Source organism: Pholis gunnellus, assembly GCF_910591455.1.
Source record: "Pholis gunnellus genome assembly, chromosome: 11".
Lineage (NCBI taxonomy): Eukaryota > Metazoa > Chordata > Actinopteri > Perciformes > Pholidae > Pholis > Pholis gunnellus.
In genome coordinates, this window is record NC_136538.1 from 5,416,522 (window position 1) to 5,440,652 (window position 24,131).

Sequence of the window (24,131 nt, forward strand, 5' to 3'; positions counted from 1 at the left end):
GTGCGGAACGTTGCTTTTCTGGTCAGATCACATTTATTCTGAAGGCCGGAAAGCGTAATGTTGTTGCCGCTTGCGGAACACGCGCGAGGAAAATTGAGTCGTTAACGTGAGTGCGAAGAAGGCAACAAAGTAACTTAGATAAAGTTAGGAGGTCGTTTTATTTCGTGTTAACTGTTTTTTTGCCGCAATAGCACGCACTGGAGCAGTTGACCAACCAACGGAGGTCACATTAGCAACTAAGCTAAGTAACTTCAACCTGTAAGCGCGGAGTGTGTACGCTTGTTAGCTCGCTAGCCAAGCATAGCTAACTTCACTGGCGACTGTAAGTAACGTCGACGTTTAGAGCTAAGTTGTTCTTTAAAATAAACTATTTCACTTGCTGTTTTTTTCCTCGGGACCTAAAGACAAAAAGAGACGTTTGTTGTAGTGTCGTTAGCTGCCGTTGGGAATGTCGCCTCCTCTGTGTCTGTCGTTGTACGGCCGCAGGAGTCATGAAGGGTCAACGAACATATTAGACAGCGATTCAGAGGAAGAGGTACGTTCACCGACCGTTGTATTTAACGTTACTCACACTGACTGTCTTAAACGTCACTTAATTCATAAGTAAGACTATTTCCATTTTCTGACAACTGACAATTATATTCCCCATCTCTGCGCTGTCCTGCTTACCTGCCGGTAACATGTAACGTTAATGCCTCAACTGACCCCTAAAGTAACACGTAGTATTGCTTTAATACTAGCTAGCCTTTGAAGCCGACGTGACTTCATGCAATGCAAATGCAGCTGCGTGGCTTTTTTAAAGCTGTATAGTGAACCATTGACTGTGGATTTTGTGTCCTTTCCCACAGACCAAGCTCCCTCTCAAACAGTTCTATCCATACATCCGCTGTGCCCTTTGCTGTGGCTTCCTCATCGATGCTACCACCATCACGGAGTGCCTGCACACATGTGAGTCATATCTCAGGTCTACTTTAGCCTTGGAGCTCTCAGAGGAGCTTCAGAGTGCATATCATTGATTGGGTTTCTCCTTTGGGAATCAAACTTTTTGGGATACAGTGATGCTCACAGGAAACAAAGGGATTGATGTGCAAAAAGGATCCCGACTGGGGATGCAGTGGTTTTATATCAGGAGGCCCATACAAACATTTAATTCCCACCATGATGTCTCTGTACCACATACGTCCGATTACACAAGAGGACAGCTGATAAACCATGCAATATATTAGCCAATATTTGTTCCTCACTGATATCTGTATCAGCATACAGTGACAAGAGAAATGACCTCCAGTGTCTCCATTGTTTTTCAAGCAATGATCTTTGACAAGTTGACAAAACACACTGCTCACTAAATATCTCAAGCATGCTATAACAATCATTTTCCAAACATGTTTGGTAAAAAAATAAAGCTATTTGGTCTCAAATATTGATCTGTATATCGGACTTAATAATTCCTATTAGTCTGGCTATGCGACATACATAATTGCCCGACTGTGTCTGACATTGCGATGTGTTTTGTCTTCCCCTAGTTTGCAAAAACTGTATCGTGAAGCACTTTTTCCACAGCAACAGGTGTCCCACGTGCAGCATCGTTGTCCACCAGACACAACCACTGTACAACATCAGGTAGGTCTGGTAGTTCTCCACGTATTTGCTGATATGGATCCCCCACCATACATGTTAAATTAATAGATGGTCATCAACCAAAATATTTTTCATAGTCCAGTTTTAAGTTATTCAGGAGGAAAATGTTTTTATAGGTGTGGGGAAAACACTACATAATCATTCTGGAAATTGGAATGCATTCATTTTCTTGTACGTAGAGTTAGTTTTGTTGTCAGGACTCTGGATTTTTGACTTTGATGAATTCTGGAAATGTATGGATTTTAGGATTGATAATCTGCTGTCAATAAAGCAGTCAGTGTTGAGCTTAAAACTCGTTTCCTCTGTTTTTCCTGCAGGCCTGACAGACAGCTGCAGGATATTGTTTACAAAATGGTTCCCTTCCTGGAGGAGTGTAAGTACAGTATAAAAAGTTGGATGTAGTTTAAGGTTATTAATGTACATTATGTGTCATTTTCTGGTTGAATTCTAATGTGAACTCTTTATTTTTTTTGTTTTGCGCAACAGCCGAAAGAAAGCAAATGTGTAACTTCTACAAAGAGAGAGGGCTGGCGGTGCCAAAACCAGGTAACCGTTCACTACTAAAAGTTTAAGTACACCGGCTCGTTAGACAAACGCTTGTGATCCTCTGCTGTGAGTAATGTAACATACGATGTTTCACTGTCTTTCTGGGTTAGAAATACACACGGCTCATACGATCTCATTCTGTGTGAATCAGTTCCACACACCTGAACATATTCCACATAGAATATGCAGATCCGAGCTGAGATTTTGCTCCTTAAGTGTCAGGTTTTACTAACTGTTATTTTAGTCTGTAAGCAATCGTAAGAAACAGAATAACGGGGGGTCCAAAGATAGAGATTTTTTTAGCATAGGTTTTCGTGCTCAATGTGGCAATCACACACACCTCTCTGCTATTGGTTGAGGCTGCTACTTTGCCGGTTAAAGTTCGCCACTGGAAGCGGATGTTTTGTTCGCCACCCCTTCACTCACATAGAATGGAAGTGAACCACCCTGAGTTGTTTTCTCTCTGCTGCTCTGCAGTGGTGGTGTCCCCTCCGGGTCCTGTGGTGATAAAGAGGCAGAAGAAGGAAAACATTCCCCAGTCCATGTTCACCATTCCTCCTGAGCTGGATGTATCTCTGCTGCTGGATTTTGTTGGGTAAGGATCTAAAGCTGCTCTCCAGCATTAGTTAGCAGCTATATAGGCAACGAAAGGTACTCAGCTTCTCAGATATTCTGCATATGTAGATTTAAAGGCACGACACAAAGAAAGTCTTGTTTGCAAATGTATTTATCCCCGTTGATTGATCTTTACTGGTTTTTATTGGCTCATCTCGATAGTGAAATGTTTCAATTGGTGAATTAGACACACCTGGTGTCAGGTTGCATTCTGATTCAAATAGCATTTATCTTTTTCTTATCTCTCTGCATGCAAACAGGTTCTCACGGTCTATTTCCTGTTTCCTAGTAACTGTGTTCTGACAACAAGTCTAACCAACAACCATTTTCCCAGCCGACATTGAACTTGTCGTAGCAGTAAAAGCACAGCTGTAACTAATCACATTAACGATGCAGCTAAAGAGAAGGCATGCTCAGCACCCTGCAGCTCGCAATCTTTTTAATCACATTAGGGCTTTTGCAGCTGTGACATGTTCAAAAGTCTTTTGTGAAAAAGGTCTAGTTGTGTTCTCTATGTCCCGCATAGAAAATGCGAACTCCCAAGTTCGGTGTGAAGTAGCAGTACCGTTACAGCTAGGGTGAAACCAAAACAGGCACGCTCATTGCTGTTAATTTGCCTTGTGTTTCAGGTGTAAATCATTACCTAATTAACAAATAAGGAACCACTGCTGCTCTCTAGTCTCTTGTTGTTATAGACGATAGATAAATGAATGCCCAGCTAAAGGATCGGGATGTTTCTTTTGGCCTGTAGACATAAATATGACTCTTGGTATTTCTTCTCCTTTTGAGGAAAAAGTGGAACCCAGTTTAACTTAATGAAGTTACCATCCAGTTACATGGACCTGCCACTAGATGGTCCCATTGTCTTCAATTGAATACTTGCTATGTAACAATAAGTTGTCCTCACTGTATATTGACTCCTGTTTTGCTTTCAGGGCTGAAGAGGGCATCAATAACTACAAGGTAACAAATTAAATGACACTCCTTTATAGTTTTTGAATCGGTTCCATTCTTCTGAAGAACTTTGATTGAGTGTGTTCCACCTTGTCCCCGTTCAGCCGTTAGAGAGGCGGTACGTCCGTGTGTCGGGTGAGGCGACAGTCCGCCACGTGGAGCTGTTCATCAGGAGGAAGATGGAGCTGAGCGCCACCTGCCAGGTGAGTCTGCCAGGCTCTCAGCTGGTGACAGGACAGGACCGCTGGCTTGATCCTGACGGTTGCTTTAGACAGACTTGGAACCGGGACAGCAAAGGAAGCCGGCATTACAGCACATAGTGTAGGAGGGCACAGTGGACAGGGTCACGCTGGTGTGTGAATCAGTGGGTGCCTTTTACAGGTGTTCTACTTCCTCAATAGCCAAAAGTACCTGTCTGAAATAGAAAGTATAGACCTGTCAATAAATACATAAAACCATCAGAGATTTGGACAAAAAAATTATTTATTGTGGTAATTTACATAAAATAAAAAGGATGAGGATATCAATTATTGTACTTTTCTTTAAATATTTGCTATTTTGGGGGGTGTTAGTTGTTAAATCATGTATTATAAGCTGCTTTGAACTAGTGTTAGAAAGTTAAATAAGTCCCAATTCCATCTCTATTATATATTTTATGTTGCTGTGAAAACATCTCCTTCAAACAGCTGCTCAAGTTTCTCACAAACACTACATTTTACTAGATTACATTTGAACACGTCATAACGTTGTAATTTACCTACGCACTTGAAAGCACCATATTGTAACCGAGCTGAGCCTCAGCAGGCGATTTCTTGACTACATAAATGTACACTGATGTCCACACTTAACACGTTCGTGTTGCACGTAAATAGTTTTTACAAATTGAAAAAGGTGTTTGAAAAGATGATTATAACTTGATCACAAAAAAAGTCACATGACTAGCCGAGAACGTTGATAAATACAGCCGGGTCTGCTGCGGACACAACAGGAGTTGTGTGACGTATTAGCTATAGCTATAGCAGCACCGGACAAAGCTGTAAATCAACTTTGTCATTATATTATTAAAAGACACAGCACCCTGTCAGCATTATTACAGTGTTAGAGAAAGGAAGGAGACGACACGGCTTTGGTGAACTGGCGTTGCCACCAGGAATGGAAATAAATGTGATTATCAAATGTAATCTAACCAACTGACCAAAGAGGGACAGAGATCATGAGTGGAATAGAAAGTGCACAGCTGTCGGAAAACATATGCAAGTCTGCAGTATAAACTACACTGGACTCTCTACTAACAGTTACAGGCAAACACTTGTGTCAAAAGTGCGTTAAGTACAATAAAGTGGGTTCAGGTGACGGTGCGTTTGGTATTTAGGAACACTTAGAGGAGGATTAGCAGCTTATGTTGATTTCCTGGCCAGTCTTGATGAACCTAGAGATGACAGAGAAAGAGACTAACGAGAGGTCACCGGTCATTGTAGCAGCGGTCACAACCGTTGTATAACTGCTCCTTTTAAATCGTTATAACACCTTGTTAAAATCATTGGAACTGACTAGTTTGTCTAATCCATCACCTCCTTCCAGTTTCTCATAAATATCCAAGGCTTCTCTTGTATGTTCAGCCTTCTGGTCAGTTAGAGTTTTGTGTAGGACCGACCTGAATGCCTTGAAACTCACTGGAATAATCACGAAAACTGTTTCTCTGTGTCCTGCAGGTGGACGTGGTTTGTGGAGACCACCTCCTGGATCACTACCAGTCACTCAAAGACATACAGAACTCTGTGGGCGAAGAGGCTCTACAGGTGAGCCCCTCAAAAAAACGCACGATCGGAACCAAACCGCAAATTAAATGATGGAAACTATGGGGATACTTTTAGGTGATGCTTTTGGTGTTGTGTCCCTTCTGCTCCAGGACGGTCTGCTGGTGCTGCACTTTGGCCTGGTCCTGCCCTCCCAGTCTTAAGAACAAGAGGGGTGAACAGAACTTTTGGGTTTTGTTTCTCTTCATCAGACTCTTGTGACTATGTGCAGGAAAGTTTCTACACTGACATTCTAGGTACTCCACAGCTGCCCAGCATGTCTTGTTGGGATCGTCTCTTTCTGCCAGCAAAATGTTTGGTAGCTGGTGACCCGCGAGACATTCTTCAACCTCAACTCCTCTGCTCACGACGTAGCTTCAAATGTTCAACTCGAGACTCGTTGACTCGTATTCAGGGCGAGCCATGTGTCTGCGGTGTGCTTCCACTGACTGCTGCTGTAGCTGAAACTGTACTCTGCTTTTGTCAGTGGGTCTGTAACTTTGAAGCAGTCAGTCTGTGAAGGTAACACGACGTCTAGTCTGAAAAGATGCAAACGGTCTACTTTAGCTATCTTTTTCTATTTATGATCTCAAGGGCCGAGTGGGATTTCAGATGAACAGTTGAGATTTGAAAGGGCTTGAAACTACAACTACCAAAGGGGTGTGTGTGTGTTTGTGTGTGTGCGTTATATGGAGCTCAGATCTACACTGTTTTTAATTACAACGTGCTTCTTGTTGATTTACTCATTAATTTAAAAAGCTTTTGTACAGGCTGTCTTCTTGATTCTCACCGGATGACAAAAAGTACTTTTGTATAATCTTTGATAGAGTTTTTTAAAAATACCTCTCCTACTTGCTTTTGTCAGAATTAATTAATAAATGACTGTAGACTGGTAAACGTTTCCTGATTCATCCATGTTTCCTGTTTTTGTATTCATTTTAAGCCTACAATATTTATTACCAGCATACATAAAATGTACATAAATGCTCAACAGTGACTAAATTGTTCAGTCTACTAGCACTTATGTAGTTGTTTAATACGTTTTTACACTTAATTCATTCTTCATTTCAAAGGCCAAATATTTCCTTTCAGTAGAAGTGGTTAACGAGCGGCTCAAAGTGTTGCAAACCCTTGGATTTGATACAGAAGTCAGAAAACCAGTAGAATTATGCCCGTAAGGTTTATCATCTTTAAAAATGTTAGATCTAGTTACACAAACTGCCTCTTTATCTCTCTTCTCTGCTGATGCCTAAAACTACCAGTAGCTACAACCTCAGGTCAATCATGCAGACAAATTGTATATATACAGTATGTGTGTGTGTGTGTGTATATCTATATATATATATAGATATAGATATACACACACACACAGTATATTATTCCTAGAACCTGCACCATTTTTGGTGAAAGTGCTTTTAAAGTTTCTATACCCTCATCTTAGTGTGAGTTACAAAGACACTTTAAACTAAATTATTTTATAAGCATGCAAGCTATATAAAAAAGTATTAAGGAGCATTTTAGCACTGACTTTACTAGTCTTGACACTGAATAACACGTATTTGATTGATGCAATATGCAGTTTTTTTTTAATTCTCGATGTTTCTATCTGGTGCTTGTGTGAAACTTCAAAGAACGTCCTCCTGTAGTTGTGAATACACAGATGTGTATAATAAAAGCAGAGAAAGCCATTAGTCAGTCATGTGACTTTATTCGTCTCAACTGAAACGGCAAGTATTCTTTTTTTCAGTAGGTTATACATTGACACTGGTGGACTAACATGTACTGAATATCTTTCACAGCTAATGCTTTACAGTGTGTCACATGGTAAACCATGATGGCTATTCCTTATGCAATTACAGGCTTTTCCAACATAGAATACTGTACCGGTTATGTTAGCAACGCAAAGCACATCTAAACTTTGTAATGTCATGAAACCACAAAATGCAACGCACGGTCATCCTCCACACACCCTGAAGTGCTTTATTAATTATAAGGAGACTGTTGCTATTCACATTGCAGTTTACCTCTCTTTAAGTTCAACATCATAGCACAACATGAAAAGATGCTGCAACAACAGACACGTGGAGCTACGCTAACATTCAAGTCTCTATCTATTTTTCTTTCTCTCACATGATGTCAGTAAAACGCCACACAGCAGCAAAATGGAAATTCGTCCCCGGAACTTTCAATTTCTCATCACATATTTAATAATGTCCCAATTGGTTCAACATGATCCATTTCCTCTAGAGATGCACAGGACATTTGGTCAAAATGTTCATGTTAGATTTCTTTGTTTAGAGTTGAACATTTACAACTTTGTAATGCTGACAAATTCCTCGTTTTAGATTCCGAAGATACTGTAAAAACTGACACACATGCTCCAGGAAGAACAAGACATTGATTATCACCCCAAAAATATTGACTTTCGGCTCCAATTCCAAAATGCGTTGTCCTTAAATACAGAATGCGACTATAAACTCACTATGCAGACGCCGCACATGACCACATCTGCCTGTATATCTTCCTTCAGTTGTTGGAGTTGATGTCTGCCTCATCTTTCTCCTCGCTGCTCTCCTTGAAGATCTCCTTCATGACCCCGTCTTTCTCCCTCTGGCTGCCCCGGGAGGAGCCGGCCGAGGCCCGGGGCTGGTAGCCGTAGCCGGCAGCACCGAACGACATCCCCGAGTTAAAGTGAGTCTCCTCCCCTTCCAGCAGTTTCCTCGTTTGGGACCAAAGCAAACAAATGTCAGACCAGACACACACAGACTCAATGCACCTCACGACGCGCTACGAGAATCTGAACGAGTCTACTACATTAAAGAGATCTTTGGGTGCAGATCAGCACCTGTAGGCAGCGATCTCTATGTCCAGGGCCATCTTAACATTGAGTAGGTCTTGGTACTCCCTCAGGTGCTCGCCCATCTCGCCCTTCAGGTTCCTGAGCTCAGCATCCAGGTGGCCGATAGTGTCCTGTTAAATAGGAAATAAGAAAAGGAGGGGGGATTATCAGCAGTGCCAAACACATTCACTTACTTAGCATGTGCTGTAACCAGACTGTTTTTAATCTACTATGATACAGGCTGTGGTATAACTGTTGGCCATTTCCTTTTGGAATGCAAAACATTCGGGGATTAGCTGTAGCATCCCTAAGGCCTTCCTGTATCCGATTTAGCAGGTCAGAGGTTAATCTAATAGACACGCAGGGTCAATTCGCTAAGAACTGTTTCAGTCAGTCTCACAGGCTTGCTGAAGCGACTCCCACACAATAAAAAAGGTTGTGTTCTGACTGCAGACCTTGAACCTGAATTAGACGATCTTGACACAAAAGTGTTCTATTTCAGTTGCCTCTAAACGGCTCTCAACATGACACCGCCTGAGCCGGTGGCTCGCAGCTAATCGTGCTAACAGCACAAACTACGGCAAACATACTGACAGAGCTAACGGTGTTTACCTGAGGGGGCGCTACGCTAACACGGCGATGCTGTCGGCTGGGACGGCATTATAAGCTGTAACCTGAGGAATAGTAAAGGAAAGTTCGCCATTTTGCCAAATACATTTCTCGCCGAGGGTTAGATGAGAAGATTGATACCATTCTCATGTCTGTCGGTTGAATGTGAAGCTACGGCCAGTTAGCGTAGCTTAGCACGAAGAATGGCAACAGTGTGAAACAGTTAGCTCACTAATTAACACAATAAATCCAGCCCAGTATCATTGCAGGTCAGGACATTTTTTTTTACAAATGTAATCTTTTGGTTTCGTGTACATGGACACGAATTGTCCGTTACTTTGGTGTCGCTCAAGACGAAAACAATGCCAATGGAAAGTCAGTTAGGATACTTTTTCGTGGTGGATGCACAACTTAAATGCATCCACGTGACTATGCAACGCTCAGAGGTAGTGACGTAGAATTAAATATAAAGAAAAAACACTGTTAGTGGGCGGTACGGGAGGGGACTTTTAACCATAAAACGTATCCTCATACGCTGTTCTCATTTCACATAGCGGCCTCCTAGTGAAAGAAGGTTTTTTGTTTGACCCATCCAACTCCAGACCTGCCCACTCTATGTGGGCATTTGCAGTTCATGATTACGTGGATTACATACGATTTGGTTTTGTGGGATATCTATGAAGGCAAGGAATCCAGCGTACTGACCATCTCAGAATTCAAAGTAATCATTCATACAAGTGTTATTAGCCATGTGGGGGGAGTCACTTTTTTATAGCATATAACCCTACCCCAAAACCACAGCATTGCACGTTGGTTCTTTGAACAAATTAAATGAGATATAGCAACAGTTTATGAAATAGTCACAAAATGCAATCTAGTGGTTTCATGTACAGGAACTGAATTGTCAGGGTTTTTTGTGTCGATTGGAACTACTTTTTTTCAGGATTTTTTTTCATTACGTTACAAAAATAAAAGTTAGGTTTAGGAAACAAAACAAAATCTCTTTGGGACAAGCGGCATCTTGCACCGATCTCACGGTTAAGGCTGTTCTTATCCAGCGTTCGTAGCTATACCTGGACTCAGTCCTTGACACATGAAGGTTGTGCCCTCCTGCTGTGTGTAGTTAGCTAACAGCTTTACTCCGGCTGTGACATAATTCATGAGGAACTTGACCCCGAGATCTGTTCCCTTCCAATCCTATTATTCAGATTTGTTGACAGTAATGTCCTCCACGCAGACTGTGCCAGCAGTGCTTCAGCAGGTAAATGCACATTTTAATAGGAGGAGGTTCTACTTTGACAATTTTACAATTCTTGTGCTCGCTAAGAAAGTCTAGTATTTGTCATGTGTAATGTCTCAATTCCAAAGGACGGTATCTTTCTCTGTCTCAATGCTCAACTAGAATTACCGCCTAGAGGTTGAATGCCTCTGCCAACCGGTCAAGTTGCAGTTTACATCCATGTCTGTCCAAAAAGTCATCACTTCATCATTTTTCCCATTAGACAATTGTGTGATATTGTCATAATTATTATATCAATACTTGAGTTATGTACCAACATCGTATCAGTTCATCCTTGTGGACTTTTGAGGCAAATTTTAAGAAAAGCCCTCATGGCATTCCTGATATAACTCGTTCACAAGAATGGGACAGACAGATGGACAACCTGTAGACATAATTTACGGCCACAGCTGTTGCAGGTGAGATGGCATAAAAAACTGCATGGATTTGGTTTCACTTTAGCCACTATATGTAATCCCATACATAAATCATTACATCACTTTTTAAAAATATTATGGATGCATATAAATGGATGGTGTATTTTTACAGTATAATTCTGTCACAGCAACTTCGTACACTATGAGATTTTGGTGTATTTGTACATAAGACTATTTTGTGTTATGCTCATTTAAGTGTTAAGTCAAATATTAAAGAGTTACTTCACCCAAATTATATATATTTTGTTTTAACGACACTTTTGTTGTATTTGCTCAGGTTTATTTGCCCATGGAACTACTTTCTATCAAAGAAATAGTCCCTAAAAACTGTTGTTCGTTCGGTGGATTAGCAACAGTATGAGAAACACTGTTTCTGGGAAGAAAAAGAAAATAATTTTTCAATGCAATGAACACCCAAAGGAAGTTCCATTCACCTCTTTTGTATTGGTGTGGAGTCAGAAATCAGGTTCTCGGAAAGCACTACCACTTTCGTCCATAGGGACCGCCACAATCAACACAAAATGAACATTCCTTGTAAAAAGGACTACGATACAGTAGTGCTGATGACTATGATTGCTTACCTGCATGGCCGTGGCTTCAGTGCCGTGTGCGTCTTCCATCTCTGAGATCTGCCTCTCCAGAGACTCATTGGCGCTCCTCAGGCTCTCTATCTCAATGGTCTTGGACTGCAGCTGCCTCCTGGACTCGCTGATCTCCTCCCTGCTGGCCCTCATGGCCTCGTTGCTCCTGGTGGCCTGCTCGCTGAGGCTGACGAACTTGCCCTTGTACCAATCCTCGGCCGACTGCAGGTTTTTGGAGGCGATGGACTCGTACTGGCTGCGGATCTCCTTCAGGGCCGAGGTGAGGTCCGGCTTGGCGAGCTCCAGCTCCACGGAGACGTGCTGCTCCTCCATCATGCTGCTCAGCTCCTGGATCTCCTCGTCGTGCACTTTCCTCAGGAAGGCGATCTCGTCCATCAGCGACTCCAAGCGGCGCTCCAGGTCCAGGCGGACGGCCGTGGCATCATCCACATCCTTCCTGAAGGACCTCAGGGTCTGCTCGGCTTCTTCGCGTGCCCTCATCTCCTCATCGCACTTCACACTGAGCTTCTGAAATGAGACATGAGAGGATGGGAGATGAGAGGGGCCACCAAGGAAAAGTAACCAATCAATTTCCTCACCCTTCACTACCCCGTGGTTTTACCTGCAGCTCGTCCTCCATGTTGTTCCTTTCGATCAGGATGCGGTTCTTGTCCCTGCTCAGCTCCTCCACCTGCGTCCTCAGGTCCCTCAGCTCCTGCTGGTAGAGGTGGGCGACGCGGGACGGCTCGCCCTGCTTCTGCCGCAGCGTCACCAGCTCCATCTCCAGCATCTTGTTCTGCTGCTCCAGGTGCCGGACTTTATCGATGAACATGGCGAAGCGGTCATTCAGGCCCTGTGCAACAAGATGAATGCTTGTAATAAAAGCTCCGGCCTAACTTTGACATGTAACAACGTGTCCTCATATAACGGTTCGTATGACATCTTAATAAAAGCTATTCTTCATTTTCTGGGAGTTGTCTTACGAACGGCCAGCAACACATGTTCATTTTGTCTCTTCAAAATGAAATTTCGTCTTCACGGGAACCAACTGGGTTAGGTGTAGACAACAAAACTACTTACTTAGGTTCAGGAAAAGGTTGTGTTTTGGGTTAAAATAAGTACAGAAGTGGGGGTTACATAAGAATGGAAGTTACAAGACAAATAAATCAACGTGATTTCTGATTACACAACGGACATGAACAGTGGCCTCCTGGACAAAAGTCTAGCGTTTTACCCACCCATCCACCCGACCTCCTCTCTGCATGGTGTTTGTCGCTCTTTTTACTTTCTTAGTCACGATTACACGGAATACATACAACTTGATTTTGTGGGCTATATATACGAATAACTATTTGTTTCTTTTAGTCGGTATAGCTACGAACAGTGTACGAGAACAGCCTGCTTGTAATTACGTCTCCTTTTAGCTCTGTTTTGGGCTCCACCAACTCCTGATAGATCTAGCTTTTTAGCTGCTAAATGCTCCAATATCTTCACCGGCTAGTTGGAAACTTTGTCTGTTGTTTGGTGCTTTCAAAGAAAGTCTTAATAGTCTTCTCCTCCAGGAGGAAGTGCTCACTCAAAAATCGGATAGTAAAATCCATATCTGTTCCCAACACAGCAGCTAGCTATACCTAGTTATACCCATAGCTAGCTGCTGTGTAGGGAACTGTATACAGATCTTTCTTTCTCTCATCTATCTTGTACAGTTTGGGATGAAACATCAAACACTTACAAGCTTTAAGGCGTGAGTGTTTTTCTCAAGAGATATTTTGACTCGTCTTGCTAAATATTATAACAATGGCTCTAGTCTCACAGTCTGAAACTGAAGCCGCTAAATGGAACTCAACCATTATTACTTTTACTGTTTACACCTGTTAATATGCACTAAAACAGGTCAACTTTTGCAGGTTTCAAAATGATTGGAGCTTTCATAGTGGTAAAACAACAATGAACTCTGTCATTATATTGGTTAACGGCTTTGTAAAGTTAAGAATGAGTTAAGATTGGTAATATATCAATATCATATTGATATCATGATATGAGACTAGATATTGTCTTAGATTTTGGATATCCGGATATGGCAACAGCTTTTCTGATTTTAATGGCTGCATTAATGTAAAGTGATGTCATTGTCTGAATTTACCAGACTGTTAGCTGTTCTATTATTTGCCTTTTACTTGTTCACTTATATTCAAATTACTGATTACTTTATATATATATATAATATATATATTATACTATTTGGTTGAAAGTGCCAAGAGTCAGCTCTGTACCGTTGCAGTATTGTTATCGAGGTATTTGGTCAAATAAATATTGTGATATTATAATTTTCTCTATGTCGCCCAGCCCTGGAATGAGGCCATTCTGACACTAAGACTATTCTCCATCTAATATAAGTTGATTTAGTACTCTGTCAGGTTAATGCAATTACACTAAAGGACTGGGTCATCAGAATTGGATGCTTATTTGTCAGAAAGGGTGGCCCTGATTAGATGTTATAAAATTATAGGTTTGGGATGAAATGTCCTGTTTGCATCCGTTGAACCTGAGCTCATTAAATATATAATTTAATATTAAACACACCAATAAGTCTTTTTTGTAGTAACCCAAAACACCCACCTGCAGCTGCTCCTTCTCGTTGGTCCGGACGACTTTGAAATCACTGTTGACCACGGAGGTCTGCGTCAGGTCGAGGGAGTCGGTGGGCACCGGGGAGTAAGAGGCGGACCGGCCGAGCCGCGTGTAAAAGCCCATAGAGGACGCACCGTGGCGGGACGCAGCCATGGACCTGTGCCCCGGGGAGGACCGAGGAGAGGGGCTGCCCATGCGCGAGGAGGAGACGGCGAACTTGGGAGAATCCCCAAAGATCTTCCGGTAGGACGACGAGGTGTAACGGTCCCCGTGGCTCATCTTTTCTGTGAGTCAGAGAAAAGAAAAGAAAAACTGAGAGGCTTAAAGAGCTTTGCGGGAGTTTATAGGCTGCAGGTGGAGCGAACCATTGTTACGCACGGCGGTAAACGACTGATCTAACACGTGTGAAGATGAATGAAGATGTAAAACGACGTTATATTTTGGTTAAAGTGATTTAAACAAACACAGATACATATACATATTCTAAAAAAAAGACAATATTTCATACATGCCACATTCATTTCACGTGCGTAAAATGATGGAACCGTCCACGGAGAGGGATCTACGTGCGTCCTGTATTTCACGCTGGTGGTATAGCTGTGAACCACAAGCTGAAAGTGATTCTATGGTTAGTTGTATGTGGAAATTTGACTCTCAAATAATATAAATATCAACAAAAACAGCTTATTGATGGCATACTTGACAGGCTGATGCACCTTGAAAACGTTTCTCTATCTTTATTTGAAATATTTGAACCCCTACCGAATCCTTAAATGATGATGAAACGAGCCCTTCTCAGATTCACCTGCACCGAGCGCATCTTGACTCCACTGTGGTCCAACAGCTCCTCCTCTCTGCCACGCTGAGAGCTGCGTCTCATGCACGAAGCAGGGACATTGTACACCACCCCCACTTTTCACTTTAATACACTTGTGTCAAGGGCGTAGGTTTGGTCTCAGCATTGGTAGGGACACTGCCCCCCCCCCCCCCGCCATATAAAAAAAACTTAGTTGATATTATGTTGAACAGAACTTTATTAATAAAATATATTAACATTTGTGTAACTTTGAACTGATTTAAACATAATAACAGTAATAAAACCTTAGTTTAAATACAAAACAGTATTCTGCAGCAAATAAATAATAATAATAATAAATAATTAAATAAATGAATAAAAAACGTTCTGCTAAAATGCCAATATACAGTAACAGTATATTCTCCAAAATATATATCAAAAACGTTTCAGTTGTGCAGGCAAAAAAGACAAAAAAAATAAATCTATTCTGCAGCACTTAATAGGTTATAAATGAAGTGCTTTCCTCCTTTATGCAATTATTAGTAGTGCTGGGCAACGATTAACATTTTTAATCTCGATTAATTGCATGGATATTTTGCGATTAATCGCATTGTTATGGCAAAGTTCAATAATGAATTCAAAAGTAGTGTATTGCACACTTTTATTTGAAAAGTACTGCTATATGAACAATAACATTTGGTTTGCACACTTTAAACAAATGTATTATTATTATTATTATTATAATAATTATTCCCTTTACACAGTAGCAGTTATATTTCTTGCACTCTGTGCTCAGTGTGCTGACTGTATGTGAAACGTGTTCCACTGCTGTGCAACAGGAATAAAATGTTTCAATGTCAGAGCATGTGAATGCAGCTCTACTGTTGATCAATATAATTCTGTAACTCCGAGGTGATGAAGGTTACCCAGCGATCAAAGAATAAAGACACTTTACGCACAATTTAGATGTATTTTCCCTTTAACTCACGAGATGCAGGTAGCATGTTTTATACTTAATGTGAATATAATTCATACTTTGTTGGCATCTTATTCTGAAAACCGGATGTGTTTATTAAATGAGCCCCACCCCCGCCTGCTGAATGGCCCCCCCTCCGTCTCCTTGACCTTTGACATTGGAGGCCGAGGACCTCAGCTCCTCAGAAATCAGATATGTGACTAACTTTTCTGACTTCATGGGGTCAAAGGTCAACTGTGATCAGTTATTAGATAACACAGTGAACTTAGTAAAGCCTCATTTCCCATCAGAAAGAATAGGACACGACCAAAACAGATGCTTCGATCTCGATAACGACACAAAGAGTTCATTGTGTTCATCTTGTTCATCTGGATCAGAGCTGTAGATATTTTGATTTACAGCAAGACCAATCGCGCACTTAAACTGAAGCATAAAGTCATATTTATAGTTGTAACTAAATTATAGACTCATTCAAAGACAGCCCCCTTTAATTCATCATATAACAATTGTATAACAGTGATGATGTGACATGACATAATCAGCTGGGTGGAGACACTCAGTATTATTTAGTAATAAACTATTTAAATGAAGCCAGATTTTCTTTCAACTGAAAGTGTGAAATCTTTTAAATTTGATGCTTTTAAAACCAAAAAAAAGAAAAGCAAAAGTAGTTCACAAGAAGAAGATAAAACATAAAAGATCATTGTTCAGATTACAGAAAAATAGATATTAGTCTTAAAAAATATAAAATAAATGAAATCAAATTTAATTTAATTTAATTGATATTTCATGTAAAAACGTATTTTGTTTCATATTGTTTCAAACATATTGTCACTTTAGTGTGTTTGATTTGTAAATTTGTAAAGGGGATTATTTTATTCTACAAAAAAACGTTAATATAAGACATTTCCTACAGCACCTGAAGGGACCAGAAGAGCCCGCCTCCGAGAAGTCCTGATTGGCGGAGAGCTGGTGTCGTCAGTGGAGCAGGAAACAAGAAGTAGAGAACCAGGAGGACAGACTTTAAAGTGATGATAATAATTATAATACTATAATATCATGTATAATATTCTGCATCTTGAGTACTTTTATTTTTGCTCCTTAAAGTTTATTTTTTGTACTTTTACTTAAGTCAGATTTTGAGTAAGTAAGATTTGAATGCAGGACTTTTACTTGTAAAAGAGTATTTACACCAGCAACCGAGCCCCACATTCACGAGTGTTGTGGAAAATAATCTTTTTAACCTCCCGGTGAGAAATAATCGAGATGAGAAAACTCTTAAAATATAAAAACATATTTGTTTAACAGACACTAATGATAATTCAGCTGAATGGATAGAGCTCTTTCCCCACAGATGGTTCGGAGGTCTAACAACAAGGAATAGACAAAAACAAATATAACAAATATGTATATGCACGTTATCTTGTCTCCTCCCTTCGCAGATGTCGTCCTCCTCTATCTGCCGCTGCACACCCCAAGGCCGGTTCCAGCCTTTTCGTGGGAAGAGGGTTAGGTGGTGAAATACCTATGAGTTCATTTATCGTTAGGTTTTAAATGAGTCTGGTTGGCCTCATCTACATATATGCAGGTTTAAGCGATACAAGTTATATCTAAAAGAACGATATGATACATTTCCACAACAACGAGCACTGCAGGACCAGGATTCCACAGCCTGAGGAGCTCATCAAGAGGGTCGAGGGAGTTTTCCAGCAGTTTCACCTCGCGAGTGATCCAAATGGCGCTCCTCTCTTCAAGCCCTCAAGGCTGAAGGCATGGTGGATTCAGCGGGTGCACATCCTGCGAAGTTGCCTGAGTGATCCTGTGGTGGAAGGTGGGACTTTGTACAGGCATGGAGGAACACTGCAGCTGAACCATGTGCAGGGTGAAGGGGCCAAAGTTCCTGTTTGGATCCCCATCAGAGGCACATCCCAGCAGGAGGGCTCTCACCTCCACCAGGCTCAGTGGGTCACTGGAACACGTGTTTCCACAGAGCTGGTTCAGGCTCAGGGGATGACTGGGGGGGCACGGTGGGACTACCAGCGCCTGGTGGATTTGAAGCAGTCAGGTGTTCCCCTCCCAGCTGTCTTTGATCCGGCATTGATTGCACAGCTCAACGCGGTCTCTGAAAATGTTTTATAAATCACAATATTTGTTGGCGTATGTGCATTTCCTCATTTCAACGTAAACAAACATTCAGTGTGGATCCTACACTCTGGTTCATAAATGAGACCTCTGGTCTTCCCCGACCGTCTCCTCACCTGCAGCTCATCCTCTCATTAGTCCCTCAGTATTGTTACAAGTCTGCTTTCACTCGGTCCTTGTCAGACTGACTTGTATGTTTCTGTCAAACTCTCCAGTGTTTCCTAGTCCGTGTTATCTGATCTGCCTATTCTGACCTGCTTGTCTGGTTCTTGGACTTTGGATTTTCTACCTGAACCTTTTCAGATTTGGTATCCTGAGTGACTGATTTCCTGGTTTTGATCTCGACCGACCTGATAAGTAAACTGAGCTTTCCTTCAACTGTCTCATTGTCAGGCTTTTTGATTCAAGTCTGCCTGAACCAGTGAAGGTTACACAAAACAACTACAAAGAGACTCAAAACGACTACAAAGAGACTCAAAACAACTACAAAGAGACTCAAAACGACTACAAAGAGACTCAACATGACTACAAAGAGACTCAAGAGCTGCTGAGGTATTTTAGGGGCTGATTGTCTCATAATCCACCATATTGTAAAAAGAAGTTCCTTCTATATTATTAATAAAGTGAGTTGTGTTCACTCTGACTGATTTCACAGCTGATGGAGAATATGTGGTGACAAAGGTCAGAACGTGTGAATCTAACGGGGACAAGTTAGTTGAGATCTTCTGAATGATTTAGTGAGGAAAGACCTCTGCTGCCCTCTAGTGACCAAAGCTGAGAGTATTGTTGTTAGTTCTGATTGTTGTGAGTATAGATTGTGTGAAACCTTCCTCACTGACACTTTACCAACGCAGCATGTTTGAGCTGATGACTGGTTTTATAAAGCAGAGAGTCTGTCTACTTTGAAACACTTTAATATCAGGTTCATTAGTGTGATGGTCACGTGTTCACTTATAGGGGGGTATGGCGGGAAAAGTTCACATCCTCCTCCTCCTCCTCCTCCTCCTCCTCCTCTTCCTCTCCGGTTCCTGTCTCACGTTTCCTCCATGAATGTGTTAACACCGTTAAACCACCGTAATGAACCGGAGAGTATCGGAGCACCGACACGACAAACGGCCGCCTCAAAAAACAGACGCAGAGATAACTTCCGGTCAAGCGTTTCAAAATAAAAGCCTTTGTTCCGCCTGAAACATCCTCCGCTCAGAACGTTCCGGGATTAAACTCATAAGTTTTATCAACATGAATGTAATGATGAGTGATGACGTCATGTTTTAGTGTATTTGCACGTGAACAAACTGTAACGGTTAAACTAAAAGTTTCATGAAGATACATCCCATAATAACAATAACTGTAAAGGACAAACTAGACTAAAATAAATTATATCCAAACAAATATATAATAAACATAAATAAATAAACTATTAAATTATGATGAGTTATTATATTATTTGCATACAGTAGAGAAATAAATAGAATAATATGAAATCACAGTCACACAATAATATTGTAGCGACCCTGTTACAGTTAGTAACCTGTTGCTGTTGTTACCTGTTCTGTGTCGGGAGCTAGCAAGGTCGTTAGACCGGAACCAACGAAGAAGAGTGTGTTGTTAGACTGAAAAGACGGATAATGTTGGCTGGAGCTGCTCGACACTACTGTTACGGTTTGTGTTAATAAACCTCTTGCAAGGACTTCACTCTGTCTCCGACTCGTAAGTGGAACATTACAATATGTAGTAGAACAAAATACTCTATTATATTTATATATTAAGTCTTTATTATGGTTGTATTTGTAAGCAACAGAGTAAAGAAATGAAGGGTTAAGTTTTCTATTTATTTGTGTTAGTTTTTGTTAATTTAAAGGACAAATTGTTTTCAAACAACATGTTTTTAAGTTTAGTTTTAAAAACATCGTTTCCGGTCTTTACTGTGTAACTATGGTAACTTGATGACGCTCTAATAATAAACTGCAGTCTGAAGTTCAGCCGCTGGAGGTCGCTGCTGCTGGAAAATACATGAAATCATATTTAATCAGAATAAAGAGAAGCAGCAGTGAGCTCACCTGTGTGGGAGGACTACGGGTGAGCCTTTAACCTTTCACATCCTTCATCCACTGTGATGCTTTACTGCTGCAAACACACTGTTACAAGGCCTTTTTATCTGTCATATATATATATATATGAATAATAATGAATATATATATATAGAGTCTCACCGTCTGAGGAGAGAAGCTGCTCTGAACTCTGCTAGTTCAGCAGCTAATACTTCTGAACTGTGTTTTTCCTAAACTCAACGATCATCTCGTTGGTTTCACTGACGTTGAGCAGCAGGTTGTTCTCTGAGCTCCGCTCTGTAACGTTGTGGATTTCTTCTCCGTATGAAGTCTCCTTGTTGTTTTGTGTCGTCTGAACACTTTAAACAGAGTTCTCTTCATGTTTGAGTATCAGTCGAGGGTGTGCAGCGTGAACAGCAGGGGGCCCAGCACGCGGCCCTGGGGGGCTCCGGTGTTCATCACTAGAGTGGAGGAGGTGCTGGTCTGTTAGTGAGGAGGTCTAAGAACCTGTTACAGAGTGAGCAACTCAAGACCAGAGTGCTCAGTTTAGCAGCAGCTTCATGTTGAAGGCTGAGCTGAAACCTACCAACATGCTGATGAAGGTGGTTGTTTTCAGGATGAGTGACGGCTGAGAGGAGACGCCATTGTTGGGATCTGGCAGCAGCGTGTTTGGTTATCAGCAAGTATAAAACTACATTATTGACATGAATACAATTATTAATATCCATAAGATTATGAACAATTATTAATAATAACGGGGCACCACCCTGAGAACAGGGACCAATAACAAACTATAAACTAAGTCTCATAATGAATGTTCACTCACAATGTTTCTATTCAAAGTACTATTACACATTCAGAGTGAAAGTGAAGGTTTGATATCAGCTGTTATCACAATACACATGAACACAGTAACCACAGACAGCTGCTTTTTATGTAGAACACAGTTTATTAAGTTCAATAATAATGATCATGTCAACTCATATCTACAACTATACAATTATGAGCTTACTGTCTAACATCAACAAACAACTGTGTCTGTGTGTGTGTGTGAGTGAGTGTGAGTGTGAGTGTGAGTGTGAGTGTGTGTGTGTGTGTGTGTGTGTGTGTGTGTGTGTGTGTGTGTGTGTGGGAGAAGTGATAAAACTACCCAAAATTACAGATGTAGTCTAGTACGTGACCACACCACGCAAAACTACAAAATGGCGCGAGACTACAATAGAGGCCACGTGTGTCTGAGATGAGTAGAAAAACCTGTATGGGTGTGTGTGTGTGTGTCACTCACAGTGATGATCTAACACAACACTATTACAGCAGCATGGAACACACAGTAGTTTCTTCACAGCACTAACACAACTCGGCGGTCGGTAAACATGAACAATAACACGTTATAACAATACAGTAAAGTTGCAGCTGACCCACCGACCGAGGTGAACGACCTTGGTGTGTGTCATGTCCCTCCTCGGGATGATGTCAACAGCTCACCCGGTGGTGCGGCCGGGTCTGCTGCACATGAGAAACCTTCAGCATTGGTCTGAACGGCTGCGGTTACATAGGATTCGGGACATCTTGGTGAGATGGTACCCCTGGGGTGCGTCCCTCATCATGTCCAGGTTTTCATGAGCCGCACCCTGGCAGGTCTGGGCGGGACAATGAGGACGCCAGGGTGGCAGGCACATCGCCAAACTCCTCCCTTCACATCAACCTGTTGGAGCTTGTTGCTGTCGAGAAGGTGCTGCACCATTTCACTCCACAACTGAGGGGGAAACATGTTGAGGTGGGAGGTGGAGGTGTACCTCAACAGACAGGAGGTTCTCGGACCCCCTATCCTTCACAGGGCAGTGGTGTCCGTCCTGACGTGGGAAGATCGTCAACTTTTCTGTATTATTCAAAATTAGAGAAAACACCCAGTGTCCCCCTTTGGGCGTGGATGCACTAGCCCTCTACGACCAGGCCCTCTGGCCTGCTGGATGCCCCCTTTGTGCCTGATGATGCAACTTCAACAGGGTTCAAAGCAGCACCTGTCCATCTTACTGGTAGTTCCAGAGAGTCCAGGCACAAGGTTGTTGCTGCGCTTTGCATCACTAGCGGTGGCAGACCCGTGTCCGTTACCGCATCTGCCACCTGCTCTGTGTCAAGCAGAGGTGTTTCATCCTCTCACCACCAATTCTGGGTCAGATACGTGGGTAAGTTGCCCCAACAGGTTCAACCAGATCCACAAAGTGGAGTGAAGAATAACAACACTCTCAGGTCACTCTGTTGTCTTAGTGAATGTATTTATTCAAGATAAACTCTACACAACATTTGCTGCAAAGGTTTCTGCGTGATCATCTGTTCCCTACTAGTCTACATCTACAAGGAGACAAGGTGACAAAGAGGGGCGTGCATGGATCCTCTTAACTATCTGGTCTCAACAACACAATCCAGTCTGTTGTCAAAGCAACTCTTTACAAGTTGAAGTGATTTGTCCACAGATGCTGAGTTTGATCCTGAGAGACTCTTGTTTGAGCTGTGAGGAGGTTTGTGTTCACAATGACATTTGATCCTGTGAACGCAGCTCAGACTGAGACTCAGTCCAACCAGTCCGACTGCATCCTGTGATGGTGACGTGAGGACACACGCCCTCTCTGATGAAGCATAACAAGCTGCGTCACTTCACTTCGTCTGATGGAAGTTGAAGTTGAAGTGAAGCACGAAGCTCCTTTTCTACACAGACCTGCTGAGGACAGAAGAGAGCTGCACACGGATGAAGTTCATGCTGAAAGTTCAGTAAGTGGAGCTGTGATTGGTTGACATGACGTCATTGATTGTTGTGAAAGTGTGATTGTTTAAAGCTGCTTTCAAACACAAACGTCGGCTGGGAAACAAGATGGCCGCCCGTGTGAGCAGGCAGAGAGAAGCTGCTGTTAGTTTGAATGTTGAAGTCCAGATGAAGTGTTGCTTTGAATGATGACGCTGTGATGAAGAAGAGGAGTTCAGTCTGATCTGGGGTCTGTCAGCACTGTTACTGATGTGGAGCACTAGTGTTCACTTTGTCTCTCATTGATCACCAGGTTGTAGTCGACCTTTTACTAACTGATCAAATGTTGAAGTGAACGATCCATCAAATGAAAGCTTCCACATGTTCCCATAGTGACCACAGTGTTTTCTACAGTCTGCAGTAAAGTCTTAATTTTCACGGCGAGAAAGTTAATAACTTTGCCGTCAACAGTCTTTTAAATATCAGCTTTTATTCGAGACCGGTTAAAAGCAGGAGCGACCGAGCCTCGACGTGTGACGTCCGCTATCACGTTGTGACAAAGCACTTTTATATATATATGTATACATACATATATATATAAAAACCATGCCATTCATATGTATATATATGTATATATGTATACATACATATATATATACACATATTTATACATATGAATGGCATACCACTCTGATTCAACAGCATATACCACTAATATGAACTTTCAAGCAGCACCTGCCTTCAGGAAACGGTGTGTCGTTGGAAAAGTACCGGCATACCACTCTAGGGCTCGGTACATTCCACTGAACCACAGTAGCATACTATCGGACACTTTTTGATCTCGGCGTCACTCCCTCTGACACTGAATTAAAATAATAATCAACAGGGAAACGCTGAGTTAAAATAGTATCAAGAACAGTGTAATAGAACTGCATCACAGTCTAGCTTGTTAACAAGTCTTATACACATTTATATTTAATTTGAACTGCATGAACTCACATGAATGAAGACAATGAAGAGAGAGAACACCTTGAAGAGGACTTGACTGCAGCGTCTGGCTGGTTTCCTCAATCTCTGATGACGAGTGATTGTAAAACAAACTTTAGAAACACAATGTTCTGAACTTCTGGAAAGTTCTATGACATCCAGGATAAACACACTTAGAAGAAGCTGTGGGTGTAGAAATGTGGGTTTGTATGTGCCTCACATGTGTTAACATATCAGTGCAAGTCTTTACAAAAAGCTAACACAACAATACCATACAGTTTAAATGAACAGACTGTGATGAGCTGATTACGTTCGTGAAGAAATGAAGCTAAGACAATGGACCACAATGGACTAACGTTCAACACTAAAATGAGTTTGCTCTGGTGTTAATGTTGCTCCTGTGATAACACACATAACGTTACTGTTAGCGTTACCTCAACTGTTCATCTTCTTGAACACGTCTGTGATTTCTGGTCCGCTTTCCATTTTGATAAGCGTCCCATTTGCGGTC

At 41.7% G+C, this 24,131-nt stretch overlaps 2 protein-coding genes across 2 annotated transcripts; one reads left to right on the plus strand and one right to left on the minus strand.

Moving 5' to 3' along the window:
* Positions 1-86: 86 nt before the first annotated feature.
* Positions 87-6,447, plus strand: pcgf6 (polycomb group ring finger 6). Its single transcript, XM_079168672.1, has 11 exons — positions 87-322; positions 428-535; positions 849-948; positions 1,527-1,623; positions 1,959-2,014; positions 2,128-2,187; positions 2,665-2,782; positions 3,738-3,765; positions 3,861-3,959; positions 5,469-5,555; positions 5,666-6,447. The coding sequence occupies exons 2-11, from the start codon at positions 449-451 to the stop codon at positions 5,714-5,716; spliced, it is 783 nt and encodes a 260-aa protein (XP_079024798.1). The 5' UTR covers positions 87-322; positions 428-448; the 3' UTR covers positions 5,717-6,447.
* A 1,631-nt stretch (positions 6,448-8,078) lies between these two features.
* Positions 8,079-14,207, minus strand: inaa (internexin neuronal intermediate filament protein, alpha a; the record flags this gene model as incomplete). The annotated part of the gene is made up of 5 exons (XM_079168422.1): positions 8,079-8,271; positions 8,398-8,522; positions 11,298-11,825; positions 11,920-12,150; positions 13,917-14,207. The coding sequence occupies 5 exons, from the start codon at positions 14,205-14,207 to the stop codon at positions 8,079-8,081; spliced, it is 1,368 nt and encodes a 455-aa protein (XP_079024548.1).
* Between the last annotated feature and the right edge of the window lie 9,924 nt (positions 14,208-24,131).